Source organism: Bos grunniens, chromosome 5 (genome assembly GCF_055505025.1).
Source record: "Bos grunniens cultivar Pamir isolate PY7600 chromosome 5, Bosgru_T2T1.0, whole genome shotgun sequence".
In the NCBI taxonomy this organism is placed as follows: domain Eukaryota; kingdom Metazoa; phylum Chordata; class Mammalia; order Artiodactyla; family Bovidae; genus Bos; species Bos grunniens.
Window position 1 is genome coordinate 6,725,394 of NC_141169.1, and position 25,445 is coordinate 6,750,838.

Consider the following 25,445-nt stretch of genomic DNA (forward strand, 5'->3'; position numbering starts at 1 on the left):
AAAGTATACCATAATGAGCCAGACAAGAAGGACAGTGATTATAACAAGTATCTAAAAAGGAAAATGTTTAGAATACCTGAAAAAGGTAGACCAGGAGACATACAACCATGATCTAATCAAACGTTTGGATTCTAAAACCAAGAGTTGCACAGAATATGGAGAAAGTTCACAAAATAATCAGTGAATAAATATCAACTGCATCAGGAAATATTTACAGCTTTGATATCCCCTAGGGCAGGCAAATAAAGAAACTACACAAGAGCCGATTTCTTTTCTAAGCTACTTTAAATTTCAAATAAGCATGTACTGTGTAGGTTCCACAGGATCTTACATAATCAGGCCAAATCTAGGCGTTTAAGCCTTCCAAATCACAACCCTTCTGACAGGATTTCAATTTCAAAGTAGTCAGCATTTTAAAAATCTGGATTAAATAAACTTCTGATTGCAAGCGCATTAGAACTCTAATCATAAAAGACATCTCAGCAGTCAAAACCATCGCTGGAAAAGAAGGCATGACAAAGCCTCATGAGAGGACTGAGCACACTAACAGAGAGGTGCAGCAGTACCATGGAAGACGGGGAAACAGACGCCTAAACGCGTTTGCTCCCCATACATCATAGTCAATCAATTTCTCTAAAGCTTTGAGAAAGGAGACTGGAAAATAAAAACCAGAATAAAGTATACAGAATTTAAACAACGATGGGAAGTTTTTCTGAGTATAAAATAAAAGAAGATGAAAATTATGGCATTAGTGAATCACCCAGGCAATCTAAGCTCAACATTTAAGGTACCAAAAATGATTAGGAAGAGAAAGAAAGGTAATAGAGAAAAATATCAGTAACTAAGGAACCAAAGTAGATATCACAATTAAGGCGGAGAAGTAAATGAAAAAGAGTTAACACCTCATCTTCCTTGACACAGCTGAGAAACAGAAAGCATATAATGAATAATCACAATGTGACAGGAATCATGGGCTTACAGGTGACACACCATTCTCTAGAGAAAAGATACTATTTTACACACAATTCTAAATGGTCTCATTCAGTTTTCGAGGGACAAAGTGGAAGTGGCAAGAGAATCGTAATGACATGTCCAGGCTGGGGCAGATGACAACAGGAGAGGAAACAGAGAAACGAAGCAGCAAACAAGAATTCAAAAAGCACTCAAATTTCAGGACCAACTGGCAGAAAGACACAAACACCTCTACAAATCAACAGTGAAGAAATACCAATGTACATCAACATAGTATCATGATCACAGTTTTTATGAATAAACCTGCATTAACAACAACATAAAAAGATAGGAAAGGTCTCCAACAAAAGATGATGGACTAAATATAAATTTTCCCTCCAGTTATTCCAGATATCCCATTGACATAAAAACAGTTCATACAGAAAAAGAATAATAAGAGCAAAGAAATTAACAGCAGAGATGGGGCAAAATAGGGGTCAGGAAATGGGAGTACATGCTACTACGTGTAGGATGGGCTCAAGGATGTACTGTGCAACACAGGGAATAGAGCCAATATTTTGTAATAACTGTAAATTGAGAGTAACCTTGAAATTCTAACAAAATTAAAAATAAGACACACACCAGAAGTGGAGATGAGCGGTACAGAGAGAAAAGTCAACAAGCTTATGAAAGATGAAAATAGATATGAAATTGCTTGATACAACAAGCAGAGAAAGCCACGGCCTCATTCTATCCTATAGAATATCTATTTATATAAATTTATATAGAATATATCTGTTCTATATAAAAGGGTGGGAACCAATATATCTGACAGAATCCCAGAGAAGCATTATTGCAAAGTAAATAGTTCAGCAAAGGGTGGGAATAAATAGTGGGGCTAAAAATAGGAGAATTATATATTACCTGACTGATTGTTTAAGGGACAGCTCCATTTCCCAACATCCACCTCCAAGCAGCACCTAAACGACCGGCATTTACTCCCTGGCAAAATGACAGTCGGCCTTTCTCTGAAGAAAGTGAATACTCGTCTAGGGGATGCTATTGCTATTGCTATTGCTAAGTCACTTCAGTCGTGTCCAACTCTGTGTGACCCCATAGACGGCAGCCCACCAGGCTTCCCCATCCCTGGGATTCTCCAGGCAAGAACACTGGAGTGGGCTGCCATTTCCTTCTCCAGTGCATGAAAGTGGAAAGTGAAAGGGAAGTCACTCAGTCGTGTCTGACCCTCAGCGACCCCATGGACTGCAGCCTTCCAGGCTCCTCCATCCATGGGATTTTCCAGGCAAGAGTACTGGAGTGGGGTGCTGGCCCAGAGTAATAAATGCTTCTAACCTGTATATTGTCATTCTGCTTCTTTAACCTATATGCAGAGTACATCATAATTTATATGCAGAGAAATGGTGGGCTGGATGAAGCACAAGCTGGAATCAAGATTGCTGGGAGAAATATCAATTACCTAAGATATGTGGAAGACACCAACTTTATGGCAGAAAGCAAAGAGGAACTGAAGAGCCTCTTGATGAAGGTCAAAGAGAAGAGTGAAAACTCTGGCTTAAAATACAACATTTAAAATACTAAGATTACGGAATCTGGTCCCATCACTTCATGGCAAACAGATGAACAAACAATGGAAACAGTGAGAGACTTTATTTATCTTCTTGGGCTCCAAAATCACTGCAGATGATGACTGCAACCATGAAATTAAAAGACACTTGCTCCTTGGAAGAAAAGATATGACAAACCCAGACAGTGTACTGAAAAGCAGACACATCACCCTGCTGACAAAGGTCCATCCAGCCAAAGCTATGGTTTTTCCAGTAGTCATGTATGGATGTGAGAGTTGGACCATAAGGAAGGCTGAGGACCAAAGAATTGATGCTTTGGAACTGTGGTGTTGGAGAAGACTCTTGAGAGTCCCTTGGACTGCAAAGATATCAAACTAGTCAATCCTAAAGGAAATCAATCCTGAGTATTCATTGGAGGGACTGATACTGAGATTGAAGCTCCAATATTTTGGCCATCTGATGCTAAGAGCGAACTCACTAGAAAAGACCCTGATGCTGGGAAAGACTGTCGGCAGAAGGAGAAGGGGACGACAGAGGACGAGATGGCTGGACGGCACCACTGACTCAATGGACATAAGTTTGAGCAAGCGCCGGGAGATGGTGGACAGGGAAGCCTGGGGTGCTGCAGTCCATGGGGTCGCAAAGAGTCAGACACGACTGAACAACTGGACAACAGCCTGGAATTTTGAGGGCCCATGGCCTGGCTCCCCTCCCCCTCAACACAACACTTGCCAACAGATAGGCCCCACTCAATAATGTCCTGTCCACGAAGTGCCGTGCCTAGAATTCCTATTCAAAGGAAAAAACCTAATACTGAAAGCAGTCCAAGGAACGGAGTGGGAGGGGGATATCCAGACCAGGAAGCTGGTCCTTCTTTCTGAAACATTAATGAGAGTCAACTAAGCATCACCAGGCATATAAGGAAAACTAAGTAAGAAAAAAGAGATTACAAAAACAAACATAAAAGCTGACAGGAGAAGGAAATATTTGAGGAAACACAAAATGCCTTTTAAAAATGTTACTTTGCATATTCTGAGACTAAAGAGAGCACTAAAACATAAAACAAGAAAAGAATGGCAGAAAAAGAGAACAAGAAAATCCATAGATTACCCTCTCCTCAAAAAATCAGCCCAATAAACTAGGGGGAAAAAAGTCACCTGAACATAGAGCTAAGAAAAGCACAAAGTACGAAAGCAAAAATAAGATGAGGATCAGTCCAAGCAAGAAAAATCTGCCTATGGTAGAACAAACAAGGAAACAAAGAGAAGAAAAGATCAAAGGCAGAAGAGGATTTCTTAGAGTTGAACAATCTGACTCAAATATGGGGAATTGAATGCCTATAACAAATACAACCAAAACAACAAAAACATGCACTCCTCGTTGAGTTTCCAGCAAAAAGACGAAATAGAGAATATCCTCAAAGTTTTCAGTCAGAATAAAGAACAAATCACCTTCAAAGGATAGGGAATTAGATGGCATCTGACTTCGAACCAAGTGCTGGAAGACAACCAAGCACTGCTTTCCAAAGTTTCAAAGGAAAGTCATTTGCAACCTACAATATTGTACCAGAGTCAGTCAGTTCAGTAGTTCAGTCGTGTCTGACTCTTTGCGACCCCATGGACTGCAGCATGCCAGGCCTCCCTGCCCATCACCAACTCCCAGAACTTGCTCAAACTCATGTCCATCGAGTCAGTGATGGCATCCAACCATCTCATCCTCTGTTGCCCTCTTCTCCTCCTACCTTCAATCTTTCCCAGCATCAGGGTCTTTTCAAATGAGTCAGTTCTTCACATCAGGTGGCCAAAGTATTGGAGCTTCAGCTTCAGCATCAGTCCTTCCAATGAACATTCAGGACTGACTTCCTTTAGGATTGTACTTGAACTATTAGTTAAATATGGAAACAGAATGAAGACATTTTATATATAGAAATTCAGAAAATTTGCCTCTCAAACACACTTTTTTGGAAGTTAGTTGAGGATGTACTCCAGAAAAAAGATCAAGTAAGTTTAGAAGGTAATGGCACCCCACTCCAGCACTCTTGCCTGGAGGATCCCATGGACGGAGGAGCCTGGTGGGCTGCAGTCCATGGGGTCGCAAGGAGTCGGACACGACTGAGCGACTTCCCTTTCAGTTTTCACTTTCATGCATTGGAGAAGGAAATGGCAACCCACTCCTGTATTCTTGCTTGGAGAATCCCAGGGACAGAGAACCCTGTTGGGCTGCCGTCTGTGGGGTCGCACAGAGTCAGACATGAATGACGCAACTTAGCAGCAGCATCAAAACTATATACTGGTTTTTGTTATTTAGAGATGGACATAGGGACATCACAGCTGGGGTTGGGGGGATAAGGGAAATGTGTTTAGCTAGGCAATAACAACCATAGCTACCAGTCTAGAAAGAAGAGAGAGGAAGAAAGAAAAAGTGGAAAATCCAGACAATGTCTAAGCTGATAAATTAGTGTTAAGTGTAGATTCAATAGAAACTATTTTATAAAAACAGCATAGCTTCCTCTGTTGCATATCCATAAACAAACCTCCCCCATGAACTCCACCCATCTCCGAAGGGGAGAAAAATACCTTTAATTAAAGGTAAGCTTGTTTCAATTTAAAATAATTTCTTTCAGGTTAACTCCAGTTTCTGAGGTAGCGGTTCTCCACTGGGGATTTGCCCCCAGGGGACATCTGGCAATATCTAGAGACACTCTGGCGGTACACTGATGGAGGTTCCACTGGCATCTAACAGGCAGACGATATGGATGCTGTTCTACAGTCTGCAATGTACAGGAAACCATCATCACACAGAGAGTTATCCAGCCCAGTATGTCCACGAAGCCAAGCCAGAGAAACCCTGTTTCACAGGAACTCTTCAGACTTCTATAGAGAAACGTTTACAGTTTCTGTGTTCCTTATTCTTATGATGGTATTTGGATGTAGAGGAAAGCTTCTGTGGGCAGAGGGAATGTCATGATTGGTCTGAATGTGGACCCATGGACTGCCCTCTGGGTCCTCATCAGCCTTTGAGGTTTGATAGAAGGCGATGGCACCCCACTCCAGTACTCTTGCCTGGAAAACCCCATGGACGGAGGAGCCTGGTGGGCTGTAGTCCATGGGGTCGCTGAGAGTCGGACACGACTGAGCGGCTTCCCTTTCACTTTTCACTTTCATGCATTGGAGAAGGAAATGGCAACCCACTCCAGTGTTCTTGCCTGGAGAATCCCAGGGACGGAGGAGCCATGTGGGCTGCCGTCTATGGGGTCACACAGAGTCGGACACAACTGAAGCGACTTAGCAGCAGCAGCAGGGTCACAATGGCATACAGTGATGAGGATGCTGCAACAGCATCCAGTGGGCCTCCTGACTTGGCCCCACCTCAGCTCCTGCTGGTATGGATATTCTTAGGGCCTCAGCTACCTCTCCCAAGCAGCCGCCCTCCCCACAACCTCTAGGATCTAGGTGGTTCTTCTGCTCACACCAGTCCCCGCAGGACAGGCGGGCTGGCTCTCACTCTGCTAACTTCTATTTCCTGCACTTGGATTATGTGAGAACTTCCAGATCTCTTTCATACCACGTAAGAAAAACAGGAAACTCACAGGGTGCATCTCCTGGTCTTGCTGTGCCTGAAGACACCATTGCCTTCGCCTGCAGCACTCTCATGTCACAGAGGGTCAGGACAAGGCAATGAGCTAGTTACATGGCTGTGGGGGTTCTGAGTGAAGCAGTCTGGCTCCAGAGCCTGTTCTAGTCTGCCTCTCTAGCTTTCTAAATATTAGGTAGGAAGAAACTCCTTTCATGATCATTAATGAATATTTATAAAGCATTCACACCTTGCAAAACAGCCCAGGGGACTATTACAATCCCCCCACTATGATGCACAGCACTGTTTTTCTCTGCTTCTGGATTGTTGATCTTAACTTATTATAGTCAAAACAATAGGCAAAATTATACAGTAAGCAAAACTTGTTCTCAGAAGTGCCTCACCCTACTCTCCACTTTACAGTGTACCTGTGTCTTCACGTCCAAGGAGTCCCAACTCCTTATTCTTTTTTTAAAAAATAAATATTTATTTGGCTGCTCCAGGTCTCAGTTGCGACATGTAGGATCTTGAGCTGCACATGAGAACTCCCAGCTGGGGTATGTGGGATCCAGTTCCCCGATCAGGGATTGAACCCGGGCCCCCTGCACTGGAAGCGAGGAGTCCCAGGCACTAGACCACCAGGGAAGTCACCTCATTACTCATACAAAATAATAACCTATTTTGTACTATGAATGAATAACATACGAAAGTGTTACTTCAACGGGACTATGTCTCCCCAAACCTATTCAGTTCATTTCAGTCGCTCAGTCGTGTCTGACTGTTTGCGAACCCATGAATCGCAGCACGCCAGGCCTCCCTGTCCATCACCAACTCCCGGAGTTCACTGAGACTCACGTCCATTGAGTCAGTGATGCCATCCAGCCATCTCATCCTCTGTCGTCCCCTTCTCCTCCTGCCCCCAATCCCTCCCAGCATTAGAGTCTTTTCCAATGAGTCAGCTCTTCGCATGAGGTGGCCAAAGTACTGGAGTTTCAGCTTTAGCATCATTCCTTCCAAAGAAATCCGAGGATTAGGTCGGTGCAAAAGTAACTGCAGTTTTGCATTGTTGAACTCTGCTGTTTGACATTGGAATATGTTCTCAAGTAAATGTGGCTATATTATACATTGTTTTAATGCAAATTTCTCACTTTATGTTTTCTGGCTGATGACTTATGACTTGCTGTTTATGTTTATTTTAGACTATAGAAATGATGTTAGACAAAAAGCAAATTCAATCAATTTTTTATTTGAGGTCAAAATGGGTCATAAAGCAGCAGACACAACTTGCAACATCAACAACGTATTTGGCCCAGGAACTGCTAACATACAGTGCAGTGGTTGTTCAAGAAGTTTTGCAAAAGAGAAGAGAGGCTTGAAGATGAGCATAGTGGCTAATCATCAGAAGTTGACAACAACCAGTTGAGAGTCATCATCAAAACTGACCCTCCCACAACTACACTGCTACTGCTGCTAAGTCGCTTCAGTTCAGTTCAGTTCAGTCGCTCAATCGTGTCCAACTGTTTGCAAACCCATGAATCGCAGCACGCCAGGCCTCCCTGTCCATCACCAACTCCCGGAGTTCACTGAGACTCACTTCCAACGAGTCAGTGATGCCAACCAGCCATCTCATCCTCTGTCATCCCCTTCTCCTCTTGCCCCCAATCCCTCCCAGCATCAGAGTCTTTTCCAATGAGTCAACTCTTCGCATGAGGTGGCCAAAGTACTGGAGTTTCAGCTTTAGCATCATTCCTTCCAAAGAAATCCCAGGGCTGATCTCCTTCAGAATGGACTGGTTGGATCTCCTTGCAGTCCAAGGGACTCTCAAGAGTCTTCTCCAACACCAAAATTCAAAAGCATCAATTCTTCACCACTCAGCTTTCTTCACAGTCCAACTCTCACATCCATACATGACCACTGGAAAAACCAGAGGCTTGACTAGACGGACCTTTGTTGGCAAAGTAATGTCTCTGCTTTTGAATATGCTATCTAGGTTGGTCATAACTTTTCTTCCAAGGAGTAAGCGTCTTTTAATTTCATGGCTGCAGTCACCATCTGCAGTGATTTTGGAGCCCCCCAAAATAAAGTCTGACACTGTTTCCACTGTGTCCCCATCTATTTCCCATGAAGTGATGGAACCAGATGCCATGATCTTCATTTTCTGAATGTTGACCTTTAAGCCATCTTTTTCACTCTCCTCTTTTACTTTCATCAAGAGGCTTTTTAGTTCCTCTTCACTTTCTGCCATAAGGATGGTGTCATCTGCATATCTGAGGTTATTGATATTTCTCCCGGCAATCTTAATTCCAGCTTGTGCTTCTTCCAGCCCAGTGTTTCTCATGATGTACTCTGCATAGAAGTTAAGTAAGCAGGGTGACAATATACAGCCTTGATGTACTCCTTTTCCTATTTGGAACCAGTCTGTTGTTCCATGTCCAGTTCTAACTGTTGCTTCCTAATCTGCATACAGATTTCTCAAGAGGCAGGTCAGGTGGTCTGGTATTCCCATCTCTTTCAGAATGTTCCACAGTTTATTGTGATCCACACAGTCAAAGGCTTTGGCATAGTCAAGAAAGCAGAAATAGATGTTTTTCTGGAACTCTCTTGCTTTTTTGATGATCCAGCGGATGTTGGCAATTTGGTCTCTGGTTCTTCTAAGTCGCTTCAGTCATGTCCAACTCTGTGCGACCCCACAGATGGCAGCCCACCAGGCTCCCCCCTCCCTGAGATTCTCCAGGCAAGAACACTGGAGTGGGTTGCTACTTCCTTCTCCATAACAACTACACTAGAAATCGCCAAAGAACTCAACATCGACCATTCTACGGTCATTTGGCATTTGAAGCAAACTGGAAAGGTGAGAGAGCTTGAAAAGTGGGTACCTCGTGAGCTGACCAAAAATCAAAAAAAAATCACTTCTAAGTGTCGTCTTCTCTTATTCTATGCAACAACAACACACCATTTCTCGACTGGATTGTGACATGCGAAGAAAAGTGGATTGCATAAAACCGGCAATGACCAGCTGAGTGGTTGGACTGAGAAGCTCCAAAGCACTTCCCAAAGTCAAACTTGCACCAAAAAAAAGGTCATGGTTCACTGCTGGCTGGTCTGCTGCCCATCTGATAAGGCTTTCTGAATCCCAGTGACACCACTACATCTGAGAAGCATGCTCAGCAAATCAATGAGATGAATCGAAAACCGCAATGCCTGAAGCCTGTATTGGTCAACAGAATGGGCCCAATTCTTCTCTAAGACAAATCCCGATTGCACGTTGCACAATCAACGCTTCAAAAGTTGAATGAATTGGGCTACCAAGTTTTGCCTCTTCTACCATATTCACCTGACTTCTTGCCAAATGACAATTCTTTGCAGGCAAAATGCTCCCACAACCAGGAGGAGGCAGAAAAAGCTTTCAAAGTGTTTGTTGAATCCCAAAGTATGGATTTTTATGCTACAGGAATAAGCAAACTTATTTCTCATTGGCAAAAATGTGTTGATTGTAATCATTCCTATTTTGATTAAAAAAGATGTTTGAGCATAATAATAATTTAAAATTCACGGTCAGAAATCAGTGACTTTTGTATCAATCAAATACCATACCCTCACCCCATCAAAATGCACATACACATATTTCATAATTTTCACTGGAGTATGAGCCTTCTTTTAAGAAGCTAAGTAATCTGACAAACTCAGTTCAGTTTAGTCAGTTCAGTTGCTCAGTCATGTCCAACTCTTTGCGACCCCATGGACTGCAGCATGCCAGGCCTCCCTGTCCATCACCAACTCCTGGAGCCAGTTCCAATTCATGTCCATCGAGTCAGTGATGCCATCCAACCATCTCATCCTTTCTCATCCCGCCTTCAATCTTTCCCCACATCAGGGTCTTTCCCAATAAAGTCAGTTCTTCGCGTCAGGTGGCCAAAGCATTGGGAGCTTCAGCTTCAGCATCAGTCCTTCCAATGAATATTCAGGATTTCCTTTAGGACTGACTGGTTTGATCTCCTTGCAGTCCAAGGGACTCTCAAGAGTCTTCTCACAACAACACAGTTCAAAAGCATCAATTCTTCAGCACTCAGCTTTCTTTATGGTCCAACTCTCACATCCATACATGACTACTGGAAAAATCATAGCTTTGACAAGATAACCTTTGTCAGCAAAGTAATGTCTCTGCTTTATAATATGCTGTCTAGGTTGATTATAGCTTTTCTTCCAAGGAGCAAGCATCTTTTAATTTCATGGGTGCAGTCACCATCTGCAGTGATTTTGGAGCCCCCCAAAATAAAGTCTGTCTTTATTTCCACTGTTTCCCATCTAATTGCCATGAAGTGATGGGACCAGATGCCATGATCTGAGTTTTCTGAACGTTGAGTTTTAAGCCAGCTTTTCACTCTCCTCTTCCACTTTCAATAGGAGGTTCTTCAGTTCCTCTTCACTTTCTGCCATAAGGGTGGTGGTGTCATCTGCATATCTGAGGTTATTGATATTTCTCCTGGGAATCATGATCCCAGCTTCTGCTTCCTCCAGCCGAGCATTTCTCATGATGTACTCTGCATATTAGTTAAATAAGCAGGGTGACAATATATAACCTTGACGTACTCCTTTCCCAATTTGGAACCAGTCTGTTATTCCATATCCGGTTCTAACTGTTGCTTCTTGTCCTGCATACAGATTTCTCAGAAGGCAGGTCAGGTGGTCTGGTATTTCTGTATCTTTAAGAATTTTCCACAGTTTGATGTGATCCACACAGTCAAAGGCTTTGGCATAGTCAATAAAGCATATGTTTTTCTGGAACTCTCTTTGCTTTTTCGATGATCTAACAAATGTTGGCAATTTGATTTCCGGTTCTCTGCCTTTTCTAAATCCAGCTTCAACATCTGCAAGTTCTCAGTTCACATAATATTGAAGGCTGATTTGGAGAATTTTGAGCATTATTTTGCTAGCATGTGAGATGAGTGTAATTGAGTAGTAGTTTAAGCATTCTTTGGCATTGCCTTTCTTTGGGGTTGGAATGAAAACTGACCTTTTCCAGTCCTGTGGCCACTGCTGAGTTTTCCCAATTTGCTGGCATATTGAGTGCAGCACTTTCACAGCATCATTGTTTAGGATTTGAAACATCTCAGCTGGAATTCTAGCACCTCCACTAGCTTTGTTTGTAGTGATGCTTCCTAAGGCCCACTTGACTTCGGACTCCAGGATGTGTGGCTCTGGTGAGTGACCACACCATCGTGGTCATCTGGGCCATGAAGATCTATTTTGCATAGTTCTTCTGTGTATTCTTGCCACCTTTTCTTAGTATCTTCTGCTTCTGTTAGGTCCATATTGTTTCTGTCGTTTATTGTGCCCATCTTTGCATGAAATGTTCCTTTGGTATCTCTAAGTTTCTTGGAGATCTCTAGTCTTTCCCACTCTATTGTTTCTCCTGCGAACAGTGGCATCTGGCAGCCAAAAAAGTTATTTTAACAATGGACATTTCAAAAGGATGGATTTTAATTATGTAGATTTGTATGATTAAATGTCACTCATAAAAACTTTAAATATCACTCATAATAACCCACTCATACCAATTCTGTGCATTCGTTTTACTCTTTAAAAAAAGTATTAATTTTAAAAATTGTAACAAATCACCTTAAAATACAATTCCAGTTTAGCCTGAAATTTCCGAGTGAGAAAATGGCAACTGAATGAACAATAATGAATTATTTGCTTTACTCCACATAAAATAAAGGATGTCATTCAAATACACATGAAATGAAGCAAATCGAGGTAATCTTATTACAAACTGTATTTTCATCAAATCACGAAGTCAAAATAGACTGAGAAAGATCATAAAGGTCAAGACCCGACACAAGGGGCAACTGCCAGAAAACGACACAAGGCAGTGTAATGTGATGGCTACAAGGTCAGGTTCTGATGTGAAAAGGCGGGTTAAACCCTGAACTCAAAGCCTTTTGGCAAGTTCCACCACCTGCTACTTACCCTCCCTGTGACTCAGGGTTAGTTCAAATCCGGGCTCTCCAGCCTACCATTTAATCTCTCAGTGCTTGAGGTTTAAAAAGGGACAAGAAAATAGCCTGATTCAGGGGGAGGGGATGACAGTCAAGTGCATATGCAAGTACTGGATACACACTTAGTCCTCAACACATATTAGTTACCATTATTATTATGACTAACCACTCCTACTAAGACACCTTCAGGAGCTTTCGATCTCCCTCTGAATCTATCATGTTTTTAACAATCCTGAATTAAAAAGTTTCCTTTTTATTTGAAAAGTCTTCAAGTTCAAAAACTGTTTCCTCTTTTTTTTTCCCCCAGTCCTTTGTGAATATGGAAGATGGTAGGTACCTGGCTTATTGTTTGAAGATTCAAGACTCTTTTTGGTCTTTTCATAATACAATTCCCTTTCAAATATTATACAAAGGACAGCCTGCTTTATTAATTTAAACACTGTAAAGAGTTCACAAAGTATAATGAAATTTTGAGATTCATGAAAGAATACACAGCTACTAGAGCAAAAAGCTTAGATAAGGAATGATGCAGAAGTCTATAAGACTGCTCACAAAATATTGAATTCTAAACTAAAACACAGCAGATAGAGACTCCTCATGGTTTACAGTCACTCAGATCACTAAAAACATACAGATGATATTTTCAGTAATTTTTTTTTTCTGTAATAGCAGGAAAATGTACTTTTTTTTGTTTTTCACAACAGTGAATAGACAGATTGCATGACAGGCAAGCACAATTTCTTCAAAAACAAATTCTGTAAAGAAAGCCTAAAGGCTCAGATTTTTCAGTAACACATATCCCTTAAAGCTTTACAAATTTAAGGTATCTAACATTCCCTGTGGTTTGTAACATTAAGAAGTAATACAGTTAAGCCTCATTTCTATCAGAAAACATTATGCTTGACTGAAAGAAAATTAAGTATCTAGAATTTAGATACTGGTAAATTTAAAGGTAACACAATGGGTCAATGCAAAGATAAGTAGATATCAGAGTCTGTGATAAATACATCAAAATATTTTTTAAAGCTCTAATGACAAATAAATGTTTTAAGTAATTTAACATTTGATTTCTCCTATCTGTTAGTACTGAAATAGGCACTTCCGGGGGGTGGGAGGGCGTTCAGGGAGAATGGATACATGTATATGCATAGCTGAGTCCCTTTGCTGTTCACCTGAAAATACCACAACATTGTTCGTCAGTTAAATCCCAATACAAAAGTTTCAAGTCTGGAGGGGGGAAATGAAATAGGCACTTTGACATACATTTTGTAATCTCATTTCCCCAACAACCATGTGAATAAGGACTATTCTCCTCTTTTTACAAATGAGAAAGCTAAGGCCCAGTGATTTACCTAGCTTTCTTATATAAAGTGAAAGTCACTCAGTAGCGTCTGATTCTTTGCAACCCCATGGACTATACAGTCCACGGAATTCTCCAAACCAGAATACTGGAGTGGGTAGCCTTTCCCTTCTCCAGGGGATCTTGCCAACCCAGGGATTGAACCCAGGTCTCCCACATTGTGGGCAGATTCTTAACCAGCTGAGCCACAAAAGAAGGCCAAGAATACTGGAGTGGGTAGCCTATCCCTTCTCCAGAGGATCTTCCGGACCCAGGAATTGAACCCTGGTCTCCTGCACTGCAGGCAGTTTCTTTATCAACTAAGCTATCAAGGAAGCCCCTAATTTCTTGTATAAAATGCAGTCAGAAATCCCATCAAGTTTTCCAACCTCCAGATCAATGCTCCTGCTTTCACTCTACCATTGTCACTTCCAAAACTCAAATACTCTAAATTTCAGCTCTTATAAAGTGTGTCAACACTTTTATCAAGGAGAGGTAACAGAAGGGAAGAAGAAAAATTCATGTTACCAAAAAAGACTCACTGTGTTTAATCTGGCGTGACTACCCAGTCCAATTTAATGCTTTGGTTCAAGCTGTCTGCCCCTTAGAAAACATCTGCTTATCATCAGATATACCGCTTTCAGTCAAGACTTAAATGAAAAATCACCTCTTCCAAGAAAGTTCCCCAGATGAAATGAGTTGCCTCCCTTCTTCGACACCTACATCATTTTTGTCACCTCCTTCCTTGTACCTAATCTGGATTACATTATCACATACTCCTCTTTGCTTTCCAGTCATATATCTGGAACCACATTTTTTCATTCAATAACTCTTAAGCATTTGGAACTTCAATAGTTCTTGCTATCATGGAGAGTTTACATTGTTTCCACCTTTAACAACAAAAATTAACAAAGGGTAGAAGAGTATGATGTTTCAGGACAAGAACTCTTTCCTACAAGGTATCTGAAGAAAGCTCTCTCCTTGCAAACTTGGTAACATTCTTCAGGGAGGAAAAATCCTTCTATCAAGTGTTCCAGATGAGACCTTCAATTTCATGCCTTTAAGAGGATATATGAGGGGGTGAGGACCAAGCTGGAAGGAAGGATAGATCTAAAGTCTTTCAGAGGTTTCCAAAAGAAAATATTGACATGAAATCTTCACACATTAGTCCAGATAGCTCTTTCTGTGTTCCAACCACAAGGAAACTCTACTTCAATTTCCCTGCACACAGCCACCTTCACTGATGAAGTACTCAGAGACTTAATTCAAGTTGCCCTTATGTATTATTTGTAGGTCATATTCATAAGATAGGGCCTTTTTAATTCCTCAATGCTCCAAGATCATTGCAATAAAAGTTTTCAGCTTTGGATATTATGATGTAAATATTAAAATACAATACTTCACGTATTATTAGGATAAAGATTTTCCAAAATAATATTAGATAACTCTAAGTATCATTTCTTTATTTTGTCATTTCATGCTTCAATTCAAATGATCTGCTCTTGAAGGATTATTTATAAACCAAGTTTAAGGGTACTAAGGACACTCATTAGAGAAATTATGCAATTAATTCCTTAAAAAGAGAGATGTTTTTATAATGCAAGTTTTGTAAATTCATAACTTTACCACTTTTTTCTTAAAACTAAAGCATAATTCCATTACAGAGTTGTATTACTTGTTTCTTAACTATCTTTTATGTCTTTTTCAACTCAAAAGAAACCTAAAAACTAGATATTACCAAATTTATAGGTACTATAAATGCTTTGTAAGAAACATTTGATTGCCTCTAAAAGGTCATAATATTCTAACTGGGAAAAAAAAAATCTGTGAAAAACCTCTTCACAGATCACAATTACAACAAATACTATGATTCAATAAAAGAGAAATAAACCATGACCATGTTTAATTAAACCAGCCCTTCTAAGCACCTGTGTACAATGTATTGTGGCTCAAACGGTTCACATGGAATTTGAACACAACTTAAGCTCCATAAAGACCTAAAAAGTAGTTCTTATGTTTCATCTATTCCCTTTTCCATTACTTTGAACAGGCATGTTGCAGTCATTCCGCACACAGTTACTAATGAAAAAAACAAAAACCAAAAAAAAAAAAAAACGGGTAACATTTTAAATTAGCTGTAATAGAGGACACTCCTCCTTCTCCAACCTGTTTCATAAAGCCAGCATGATCTTAAAATTTTCACTGCAAAACAGGTTCGAGCAAGCACAGAAATTCACCCTATTCTTTCCGCTTGATCAAGTTTAGATAACATTGGATGAGATAGAAGACGGAAACTAACAAAGAATTCACAATCCTTGGAATCTTAAGGGAGGCCAAAAAACAAAACAAAACAAAACTTTTAAATAATTATTTTTGAAAAGACCTATGCTGCTGCTGCTGCTGCTAAGTCGCTTCAGTCGTGTCCGACTCTGTGCGACCCCATAGAGGGCAGCCCATCAGGCTCTCCCGTGCCTGGGATTCTCCAGGCAAGAACACTGGAGTGGGTTGCCATTTCCTTCTCCAATGCATGAAAGTGAAAAGTGAAAGTGAAGTCGCTCAGTCGTGTCCGACTCTTCTCGACCCCATGGACTGCAGCCCACGAGGCTCCTCCGTCCATGGGATTTTCCAGGCAAGAGTACTGGAGTGGGGTGCAGTGGCTCTAATTTGAAGCTAAGTTTCAGAGAAAGTTAATTAAAAACGAATAACCCTACCATACACAGTGCAATGTAATACTACTTAGAAGTCATTTACATCTTCCAGCATCAGAAAGACAAAAACCTCATTAAATTGTTTAAAATAAATATGCATATAACATCAATCGGGTAGATTTCTCCATCTATTTAAGTAGGTGGCTCATACGGTAAAGCGTCTGTCTACAATGCGGGAGACCCGGGTTCGATCCCTGGGTCGGGAAGATCCCCTGGAGAAGGAAATGGCAATCCACTCCAAAACTACTGCCTGGAAAATCCTATGGACAGAGGAGCCTGGTAGGCTACAGTCCATGGGGTCGCAAAGAGTCGGACACGACTGAGCGACTTCACTTTCCTTTCCAAGTTACCTATTATTTCAGGAAGTATTTAGACAAAATTAAGTTAGGTACGTTCCCCAATCGCAGATGTCTCTCATAAAGAGTGTCGAATGACTTTTGTGAATGGAAAATCTGCATATACTGTTGCTTCGGCTGGGCCGGTCTTGAGTGGATGGCTCAATGAACCAAAGGCAGGCTCTTTGTGAAGCGTCTTGGAACCCGATTCCATTCTCCAGAAAGGGATCAGACACAAACACTAAATTTAAAAGTACAGCAAAGGCTTTGCCTTCCTCCTACGCTCCAAGAAGGCCACAGGAACTGAGGTTTAGAGGAACAACACCGTGGCGCTCGGCTCTCCCAAGGGCGGGCGCGGTCTGCGGTGCGCGCCACAGCCCTCCTCCGGGGCTGTCACAGGAAAACGGGAGCCTCGCCTAAACTGCATCAAGAGACAAAGCGCCACTATCCCCGGCGCCAGGGCTTCCGGCGAGACCCCGCCGTCCGCCCAAGCAAACTTCGGGCGGGGGCCGACTCCCGGGGCCGTCCAAAAGACGGTACCGGCCCCCTACCCCTGCTGCGGCTTTGTGAGGTTGCAGACGCATTCACCGTGGGCCTCAAAGCACTCCATCCTCTCCAGCCTTTGGAATGTCCCACTCCAGGAGGGGACACAGGGACCAAAGGAAGCCTCCCCGGCGCGGGGTGCCCGCAGTCCCCGCCGGCCCGAGCGCAGAACGTGCGAGGCAGGGGTGCCGCCGCCCGGAGGGTGCGGACACAAGAGACCCACGCTACACTCACCGGTGCGGAGCCCCCAGAGAGGCGGGGCGCGGGCAGTCGGTTCCTGTGGGACCCCGCACGCGTCCAATCGGACCCCAACTTCTCTCGGCCGCAGTCGCCGGCGGCAGCTGGGGCACGAGCCTAGCCCAAGGGCGCTGCCTCGCGGCCGAGAAGGCAGTACCCACTCGGCCCGCGAAGAAGGCGGGAACGCCGGCCCTACGGTCTGCCGGCAGGGGCGGGCCCCCACCTCCGTCTGCGGGCTACCCGCAGCGGCTACCGCGCCGGCGACAGCTATCGCTGCAGCCGCTGGGGCTGCCGCTACCACCGCCTCCCGCCCGGGAACACGTCGCAGCCTGATGCTGTCACCGGCCGCGCCGCCGCCGCTCTGGGCCTCTGGAGCCGCCAAGCTCCTTCACATTCGAGGACCCGCCCCGGCCCCGCCCCCTGTTGGCGGGCTCGGTCACGCCCCCTTCCCGTCACGTGACGACGTGCGGAGGCGGTGACGAAGCGTCTCCAGCTGAGCGGGCGTCGGCCGCGCGGGAGTAACTGTCAACAGCTGGTTCGGGCGGAGTCTTATCGCTGCCGAAAACGCCTCTGGACATCCTGGGGCGGGCTCGGGAGGCGAACCCACTTGCCCACCCCGCGCCTGTTGAGGCGAGGCCTTTGGGACCGGTCTTGCAGGGCCCTGCCTAAACTAAGAAGACTGTCTCGTAGAGCTCCCGGGTAGGACTCAGGGTCCCCCCAACTCCCCAGCCTGGGGCTTGCCTTAAGTTTTAGCCAAGCAAAGACAGACAGAAAGCATCGTGGTATCTGCCTTGGAAGGCAGTAACTACTTCCTATTTCTAGTAGCACGTCAGTTGTGGCATTTAATGTACTGTTTTCTTCATTAGAGATTTTTATTTTTGAGGAGAGGATGGTGCATTTCTTTCATGCTGAGATGAAAATAGTTTAGCAAAATTATTTTGGTTTCTAGTCCTGTTCGGGATCCTTCGTGCCAGTTTAACAGTCATTTAGTTTTACAGTGTGTGAGGTTGGTGACTATTTTAAACAGATACACAGGAATTTGACGATTCGTTCCATTTTTAAAATAAATCCTAATTCTTGATTTTTTTTCAGGTGCATTAACTTTTGGACATAACCTTTTGCCTTCTCTTTTAACCAGAATCCAAGGAACTCGCACCTCAACCCCGTAATGAGAGGAAGAGTAAAGTGTCAGTGACCAAAAGACGGTAACAGTACAAAAATAAGGGCGGTAGAAAAGCAGAAAGATCATAATCAAATTCTGTTAACAATGAAGGCACATGAAAAAGCTTTCACTAATAAGTAAACTCAGTTTGTAACTCATTTTTCCTTCTAACCCAGAACTAAGTTCTTTTCTTACGTGATTCTCATTACGTTTTCTTAAGAGGTCAAAAAACATTTTGATCAGCTGAATACTTTGAAATGAATAAGCAGAAGAGTTTGGCCTATATAATCCTTATTACTAAAATATTTCATAGAAACTCTAAAAACATCATGGAACTTAAGACTCACCATTATTTCATGTTACCCAAGAAAGAAAAGAAACTTTGCCAATTAAACTGTGCCATGCCACTGATTTTTTAAAGATGCATCTTAAACTCGGAGATGTTAAAATGTGAAAAAGAATGAGTCTTAGAATCTATGAGATATTATAATGAAGTGGTGTTCCAATGAGGAAAAGGTTCTATAGGTTCTGTTCTGAAGTCTGAGAGATTGTAGTTGTGGTTCAGATAAATATGAGGGAAGTTTAGTATTCTGTGAATGACACGATTTCAGCAAAGCTAGTAATTCTGGAGTTTGTGAGCAGACTGAAGCCTGTCTTCTATTTTCTAGAGCAGGGGTTTTTGAACTGACTCAAAAGTCCATTTTACTTTTTAATGATAGGCTAGAATGGAATCTAAAAGATCAGAGTGTATATATAACAAGGGCAAGGATTCTGAAACTTTGGTTTCAGTTGTGGAGGAGGGTGCCTATGACCTGTGTTATGATTTAAACTGTATTTCTTATTCTGAGTTGCAATCAGATAGATTTCAAAATCTATGGGCTTTCCTGATAGCTCAGCAGTAAGAAATCAGCCTGCCAAGCTGGAGACATGTGTTCGATCCCTGGGTCTGGAGGAAGATCCCCTGGAGAAGAAAATGGCAACCCACTCCAGTATTCTTGCCTGGGAAATCCCAAGGACAGAGGAGCCTGGTGGGCTACAGTCCATGGGGTCACAAAGTGTAGGACAAAACGACAAAACAACAACCACAGGATTTCAAAAATAATGTTCCCAGAGCATAGATAAGATGCAAAATATACCATCTGGGCTCTTTGGCTTTTCCTTGACTTTGGGAACTGAGACTAAAGATTAGATGTAGGCGATGAATTGCCTTGTGTAGTCCTCTTCTGCCTCAACCCCACTTTCTTACACTGGCTGTTGAAAATAAAGTCATTTATTGAAATAGAAAGCAGTGTACTGGAATCAAGGAAGCTTAGGTTAATTATATGTGACTAGATAAATTCAGTTCAGTCAGTTGCTCAGTCCTGTCCAACTCTGCAACCCCATAGACTGCAGCATGCCAGGCTTGTCTGTCCATCACCAACTCCTGAAGTTTACTCAAACTCATGTCCATTGAGTCGGTGATACCATTCAACTATCTCACCCTCTTCTGTCCCCTTTGCCTCCTGCCTTCAATCTTTCCCAGCATCAGGGTCTTTTCAGATGAGTCAGTTCTTCCCATCAGGTGGCCGAAGTATTGGAGTTTCAGCTTCAACATAAGTCCTTTAAATGATTATTCAGGACTGATTTCCTTTAGGATTGACAGGTTGGATCTTCTTGCAGTCCAAGGGACTTCCAAGAGTCTCCTAGAACACCACAGTTCAAAAGCATCAATTCTTCAGTGCTCAACTCTTTATAGTTCAGCTCTCACATCCATACATGACTACTGGAAAAACCATAGCTTTGACTGGATGGACCTTTGTCAGCAAAGTAATATCTCTACTTTTTAATATGCTGTCTAGGTTGGTCAACACTTGTCTTCCAAGGAGCAAGTGTCTTTTAATTTCATGGGTGCAGTCACCATCTGCAGTGATTTTAGAGCCCCCCAAAATAAAGTCTGTCACTGTTTCCATTGTTTCCCCATCTATTTGCCATGAAGTGATGGGACCAGATGCCATGATCTTGGTTTTCTGAATGTTGAGCTTTAAGGCAACTTTTTCACTCTCCTCTTTCACTTTCATCAAGAGGCTCTTTAGTTCTTTGCTTTCTGCCATAAGGGTAGTGTCATCTGCATATCTGAGGTTATTGATATTTCTCCCAGAAATCTTGAGTCCAGCTTGTGCTTCTTCCAGCCCAGCGTTTCTCATGATGTACTCTGCATAGAAGTTAAATAAGCAGGGTGACAATATACAGCCTTGACGTACTCCTTTCCTGATTTAGAACCAGTCTGTTGTTCCATGTCCAGTTCTAACTGTTGCTTCTTGATCTGCATACAGATTTCTCAGGAGGCAGGTCAGGTGGTCTGGTATTCCCATCTCTTGAAGAATTCTCCACAGTTTGTTGTGATCCACACAGTCAAATGCTTTGGTATAGTCAATAAAGCAAGAGTAGATGTTTTTCTGGAACTGTCTTGCATTTTTAATGATCCAACAGATGTTGGCAATTTGATCTCTGGTTCCTCTGCCTTTTTTAAATCCAGCTTGAATATCTGGAAGTTCACAGTTTATGTACTGTTGAAGCCTGGCTTGGAGAATTTTGAGCATTGCTTTGCTAACATGTGAAATGAGTGCAGTTGCGCAGTAGTTTGAACATTCTTTGGCATTTCCTTTCTTTGGGATTGGAATGAAAACTGACCTTTTCCAGTCCTGTGGCCACTGCTGAGTTTTCCAAATTTATTGACATATTGAGTGCAGCACTTTCACAGCATCATCTTTCAGGATTTGAAATATCTCAGCTGGAATTCCATCACCTCTACTAGCTTTGTTCATAGTGATGCTTCCTAAGGCCCACTTGACTTCGCATTCCAAGATGTCTGGCTTTAGGTGAGTGATCACACCATCGTGATTATCTGGGTCATGAAAATCTTTTTTGCATAGTTCTTCTGTGTATTCTTGCCACCTCTTCTTAATATCTTCTGCTTCTATTAGGTCCATACCATTTCTGTCCTTTATTGAGCCCATCTTTGCATGAAATGTTCCCTTGGTGTCTCTAATTTTTTTTGAAGAGATCTCTGGTTTTTCCCATTCTATTGTTTTCCTCTACTTCTTTGCATTGATCACTGACGAAGGCTCTCTTACCTCTCTCCTTGATGTTCTTTGGAACTCTGCATTCAAATGGGTATATCTTTCCTTTTCTCCTTTGCCTTCCACTTCTCTTCTTTTCACATTTATTTATAAAGCCTCCTCAGACAACCATTTCTTACACTGTCTGTTGAAAATACAGTCATTTATTGAAAGGGAAAGCACTGTACTGGAATCAAGGAAGCTTAGGTTAATTAGATATGCGACTAGAGAAGTTACTCCCTGCATTTCAAGTTCTGATAAAAGGGAGTTGGACTTACATGCTCTTTAAGGAATGATATGCAATCCTTTTTTCCAATGGATGATATTCACATTTGAAACAAATAGTCATGGTGTACCCAGGATTATGCAGATTGTTTTCAAACTAGCTGTAACTCCTCTCTCTCTCATACACACACACCCACGCACTCACCCAGAATGCGTGTAAGTGAAAGTGAAGATATAATAGGGAAGACAAATGTAAATAATTAATATATCGCAGAACTGAATTTGGCTTCCCCTCACTGGTGCACAGTAAAGTCATTCCTTGACACCAAGTTGTGGTGAAGGAAAGTACAGGTTTTTTTGCAAGGTGCCCAGTGTGGGGTCAAGCAAAGAGAAGAAGCAGCTCATGATCAAAAGACCCAAACTCCCTGATGGAAAGGGTTTTTAAAGGCAAGGTGAGGATCTCAGGGTGCCTGATCAGTTTGTGGACATCCTTCTGATTGACTGGTGGTGAGGAAACAGGGTGGTATTTGAGAGTCAACATTATAATCTTTCAGGTCCAACCAGTCTGGGTTCTATGTGCTGGGGGTCAGCAGTTGACTTCTTCCACCTACTGCACATTTCAGTATCGGCAAGACAGCTCAAGGATATGGCTTGGGATACTGTCTGTAGCCCTCGAGGAGGAACTAAAGGCCCTTGACTTTGTTTTATGGCTAAACTATTATTTTGTCTTGCTTGACTGGTTTCCTTTGTTTCTGCATTTTCTCACTGCTCTGATTAAATCTGCTCTTTGGAATTTGGAGAAAGCTAAAACTTTTCTATAAATAAGAGTGGGAGAGAGGATTCCAGGGTCTGTCCCTGGAAAGTCTTCCAGGGTTCTGCTTGATTTCAAGTATATCTTTCATAATCTTCTGTATTTTAACTACTGATCGGATCAGATCAGATCAGATGAGTTGCTCAGTCGTGTCCGACTCTTTGTGACCCCATGAATCGCAGCACGCCAGGCCTCCCTGTCCATCACCAACTCCCGGAGTTCACTCAGACTCACGTCCAATGAGTCAGTGATGCCATCCAGCCATCTCATCCTCTGTCGTCCCCTTCTCCTCTTGCCCCCAATCCCTCCCAGCATCAGAGTCTTTTCCAGTGAGTCAACTCTTGGCATGAGGTGGCCAAAGTACTGGAGTTGCAGCTTTAGCATCATTCCTTCCAAAGAAATCCCAGAGCTGATCTCCTTCAGAATGGACTGGTTGGATCTCCTTGCAGTCCAAGGGACTCTCAAGAGTCTTCTCCAACACCACAGTTCAAAAGCATCAATTCTTCGGCGCTCAGCCTTCTTCACAGTCCAACTCTCACATCCATACATGACCACTGGAAAAACCATAGCCTTGACTAGAGGAACCTTTGTTGGCAAAGTAATGTCTCTGCTTTTCAATTTGCTATCTAGATTGGTCATAACTTTCCTGCCAAGGAGCAAGCGTCTTTTAATTTCATGGCTCTACTCACCATCTGCAGTAATTTTGGAGCCCAGAAAAATAAAGTCTGACACCGTTTCCACTGTTTCCCCATCTATTTCCCATGAAGTGATAAGACCGGATGCCATGATCTTCGTTTTCTGAATGTTGAGCTTTAAGCCAACTTTTTCACTCTCCTCTTTCACTTTCATCAAGAGGCTTTTTAATTCCTCTTCACTTTCTGCCATAAGGGTGGTGTCATCTGCATATCTGAGGTGATTGATAGTTCTCCCGGCAATCTTGATGCCAGCTTGTGCTTCTTCCAGTCCAGCGTTTCTCATGATGTACTCTGCATATAAGTTAAATAAGCAGGGTGACAATATACAGCCTTGACGTATTCCTTTTCCTATTTGGAACCAGTCTGTTGTTCCATGTCCAGTTCTAACTGTTGCTTCCTGACCTGCATACAAACTTCTCAAGAGGCAGATCAGGTGGTCTGGTATTCCCATCTCTTTCAGAATTTTGCAGAGTTTATTGTGATCCACACAGTCAAAGGCTTTGGCATAGTCAATAAAGCAGAAGTAGATGTTTTTCTGGAACTCTCTTGCTTTTTCCATGATCCAGCGGATGTTGGCAATTTCATCTCTGGTTCCTCTGCCCTTTCTAAAACCAGCTTGCACATCAGGAAGTTCATGGTTCACATATTGCTGAAGCCTGGCTTGGAGAATTTTGAGCATTACTTTATTAGTGTGTGAGATGAGTGCAATTGTGTGGTAGTTTGAGCATTCTTTGGCATTGCCTTTCTTTGGGATTGGAATGAAAACTGACCTTTTCCAGTCCTGTGGCCACTGCTGAGTTTTCCAAATGTGCTGGCATATTGAGTGCAGCACTTTCACAGCATCATCTTTCAGGATTTAGAATAGCTCAACTGGAATCCTATCACCTCCACTAGCTTTGTTCGTAGTGATGCTTTCTAAGGCCCACTTGACTTCACATTCCAGGATGTCTGGCTCTAGGTGAGTGATCACACCATCATGATTATCTGGGTCGTGAAGATCTTTTTTGTACAGTTTTTCTGTGTATTCATGCCATCTCTTCTTAATATCTTCTGCTTCTGTTAGGTCCATACCATTTCTGTCCTTTATTGAGCCCATCTTTGCATGAAATGTTCCCTTGGTATCTCTGATTTTCTTGAAGAGATCTCTAGTCTTTCCCATTCTGATGTTTTCCTCTATTTCTTTGCATTGATCGCTGAAGAAGGCTTTCTTTTCTTGCTATTCTTTGGAACTCTGCATTCAGATGCTTGTATCTTTCCTTTGCTCCTTTGCTTTTTGCTTCTCTTCTTTTCACAGCTATTTGTAAGGCCTCCCCAGACAGCCATTTTGCTTTTTTGCATTTCTTTTCCATGGGGATGGTCTTGATCCCTGTCTCCTGTACAATGTCACGAACCTCAGTCCATAGTTCATCAGGCACTCTATCTATCAGATCTAGGCCCTTAAATCTATTTCTCACTTCCACTGTATAATCATAAGGGATTTGATTTAGGTCATACCTGAATGGTCTAGTGGTTTTCCCTACTTTCTTTAATTTAAGTCTGAATTTGGCAATATGGAGTTCATGATCTGAGCCACAGTCAGCTCCTGGTCTTGTTTTTGCTGACTGTATAGAGCTTCTCCATCTTTGACTGCAAAGAATATAATCAATCTGATTTCGGTGTTGACCATCTGGTGATGTCCATGTATAGAGTCTTCTCTTGTGTTGTTGGAAGAGGGTGTTTGTTATGACCAGTGCATTTTCTTGGCAAAACTCTATTAGTCTTTGCCCTGCTTCATTCCGTATTCCAAGGCCAAATTTGCCTGTTACTCCAGGTGTTTCTTGACATCCTACTTTTGCATTTCAGTCCCCTATAATGAAAAGGACATCTTTTTTGGGTGTTAGTTCTAAAAGGTCTTGTAGGTCTTCATAGAACCGTTCAACTTCAGCTTCTTCAGCGTTACTGGTTGGGGCATAGACTTGGATTACTGTGATATTGAATGGTTTGCCTTGGAAACGAACAGAGATCATTCTGTCATTTTTGAGACTGCATCCAAGTACTGCATTATGGACTCTTTTGTTGACCATGATGGCTACTGCATTTCTTCAGAGGGATTCCTGCCCACAGTAGTAGATATAATGGTCATCTGAGTTAAATTCACCCATTCCAGTCCATTTTAGTTTGCTGATTCCTAGAATGTCAACATT

At 42.5% G+C, this 25,445-nt stretch overlaps 2 protein-coding genes across 18 annotated transcripts in view; one reads left to right on the forward strand and one right to left on the reverse strand.

Annotated features, from left to right (window-relative positions):
- Positions 1-17,634, reverse strand: part of OSBPL8 (oxysterol binding protein like 8) — a 166,854-nt gene extending 149,220 nt beyond the window's left edge. For 8 of the 17 annotated variants that reach the window (XM_086398794.1, XM_086398787.1, XM_086398785.1 and 5 more), the window contains exon 1: positions 17,269-17,634. The gene's annotated coding sequence lies outside the window, so the exon portion shown is untranslated. Of the gene's footprint in view, positions 1-4,278; positions 4,419-17,079 lie in introns of those variants that run through there. The other 9 variants (XM_086398790.1, XM_086398784.1, XM_086398781.1 and 6 more) reach the window with 3 other exon arrangements.
- Positions 5,289-18,591, forward strand: LOC147371280 (uncharacterized). Its single transcript, XM_086403681.1, has 3 exons — positions 5,289-5,456; positions 16,806-17,970; positions 18,410-18,591. The coding sequence occupies exons 1-2, from the start codon at positions 5,289-5,291 to the stop codon at positions 17,748-17,750; spliced, it is 1,113 nt and encodes a 370-aa protein (XP_086259807.1). The 3' UTR covers positions 17,751-17,970; positions 18,410-18,591.
- Positions 18,592-25,445: the final 6,854 nt, after the last annotated feature.

Bases quoted from the DNA above. Each gene is read 5' to 3' on its own strand.
- LOC147371280 (XM_086403681.1), top strand. From the start codon at position 5,289: ATGGATGCTGTTCTACAGTCTGCAATGTACAGGAAACCATCATCACAC. The intron at 5,457-16,805 runs GTATTTGGATGT...ACTGAGGTTTAG, and splicing joins TGTTCCTTATTCTTATGATG to AGGAACAACACCGTGGCGCT.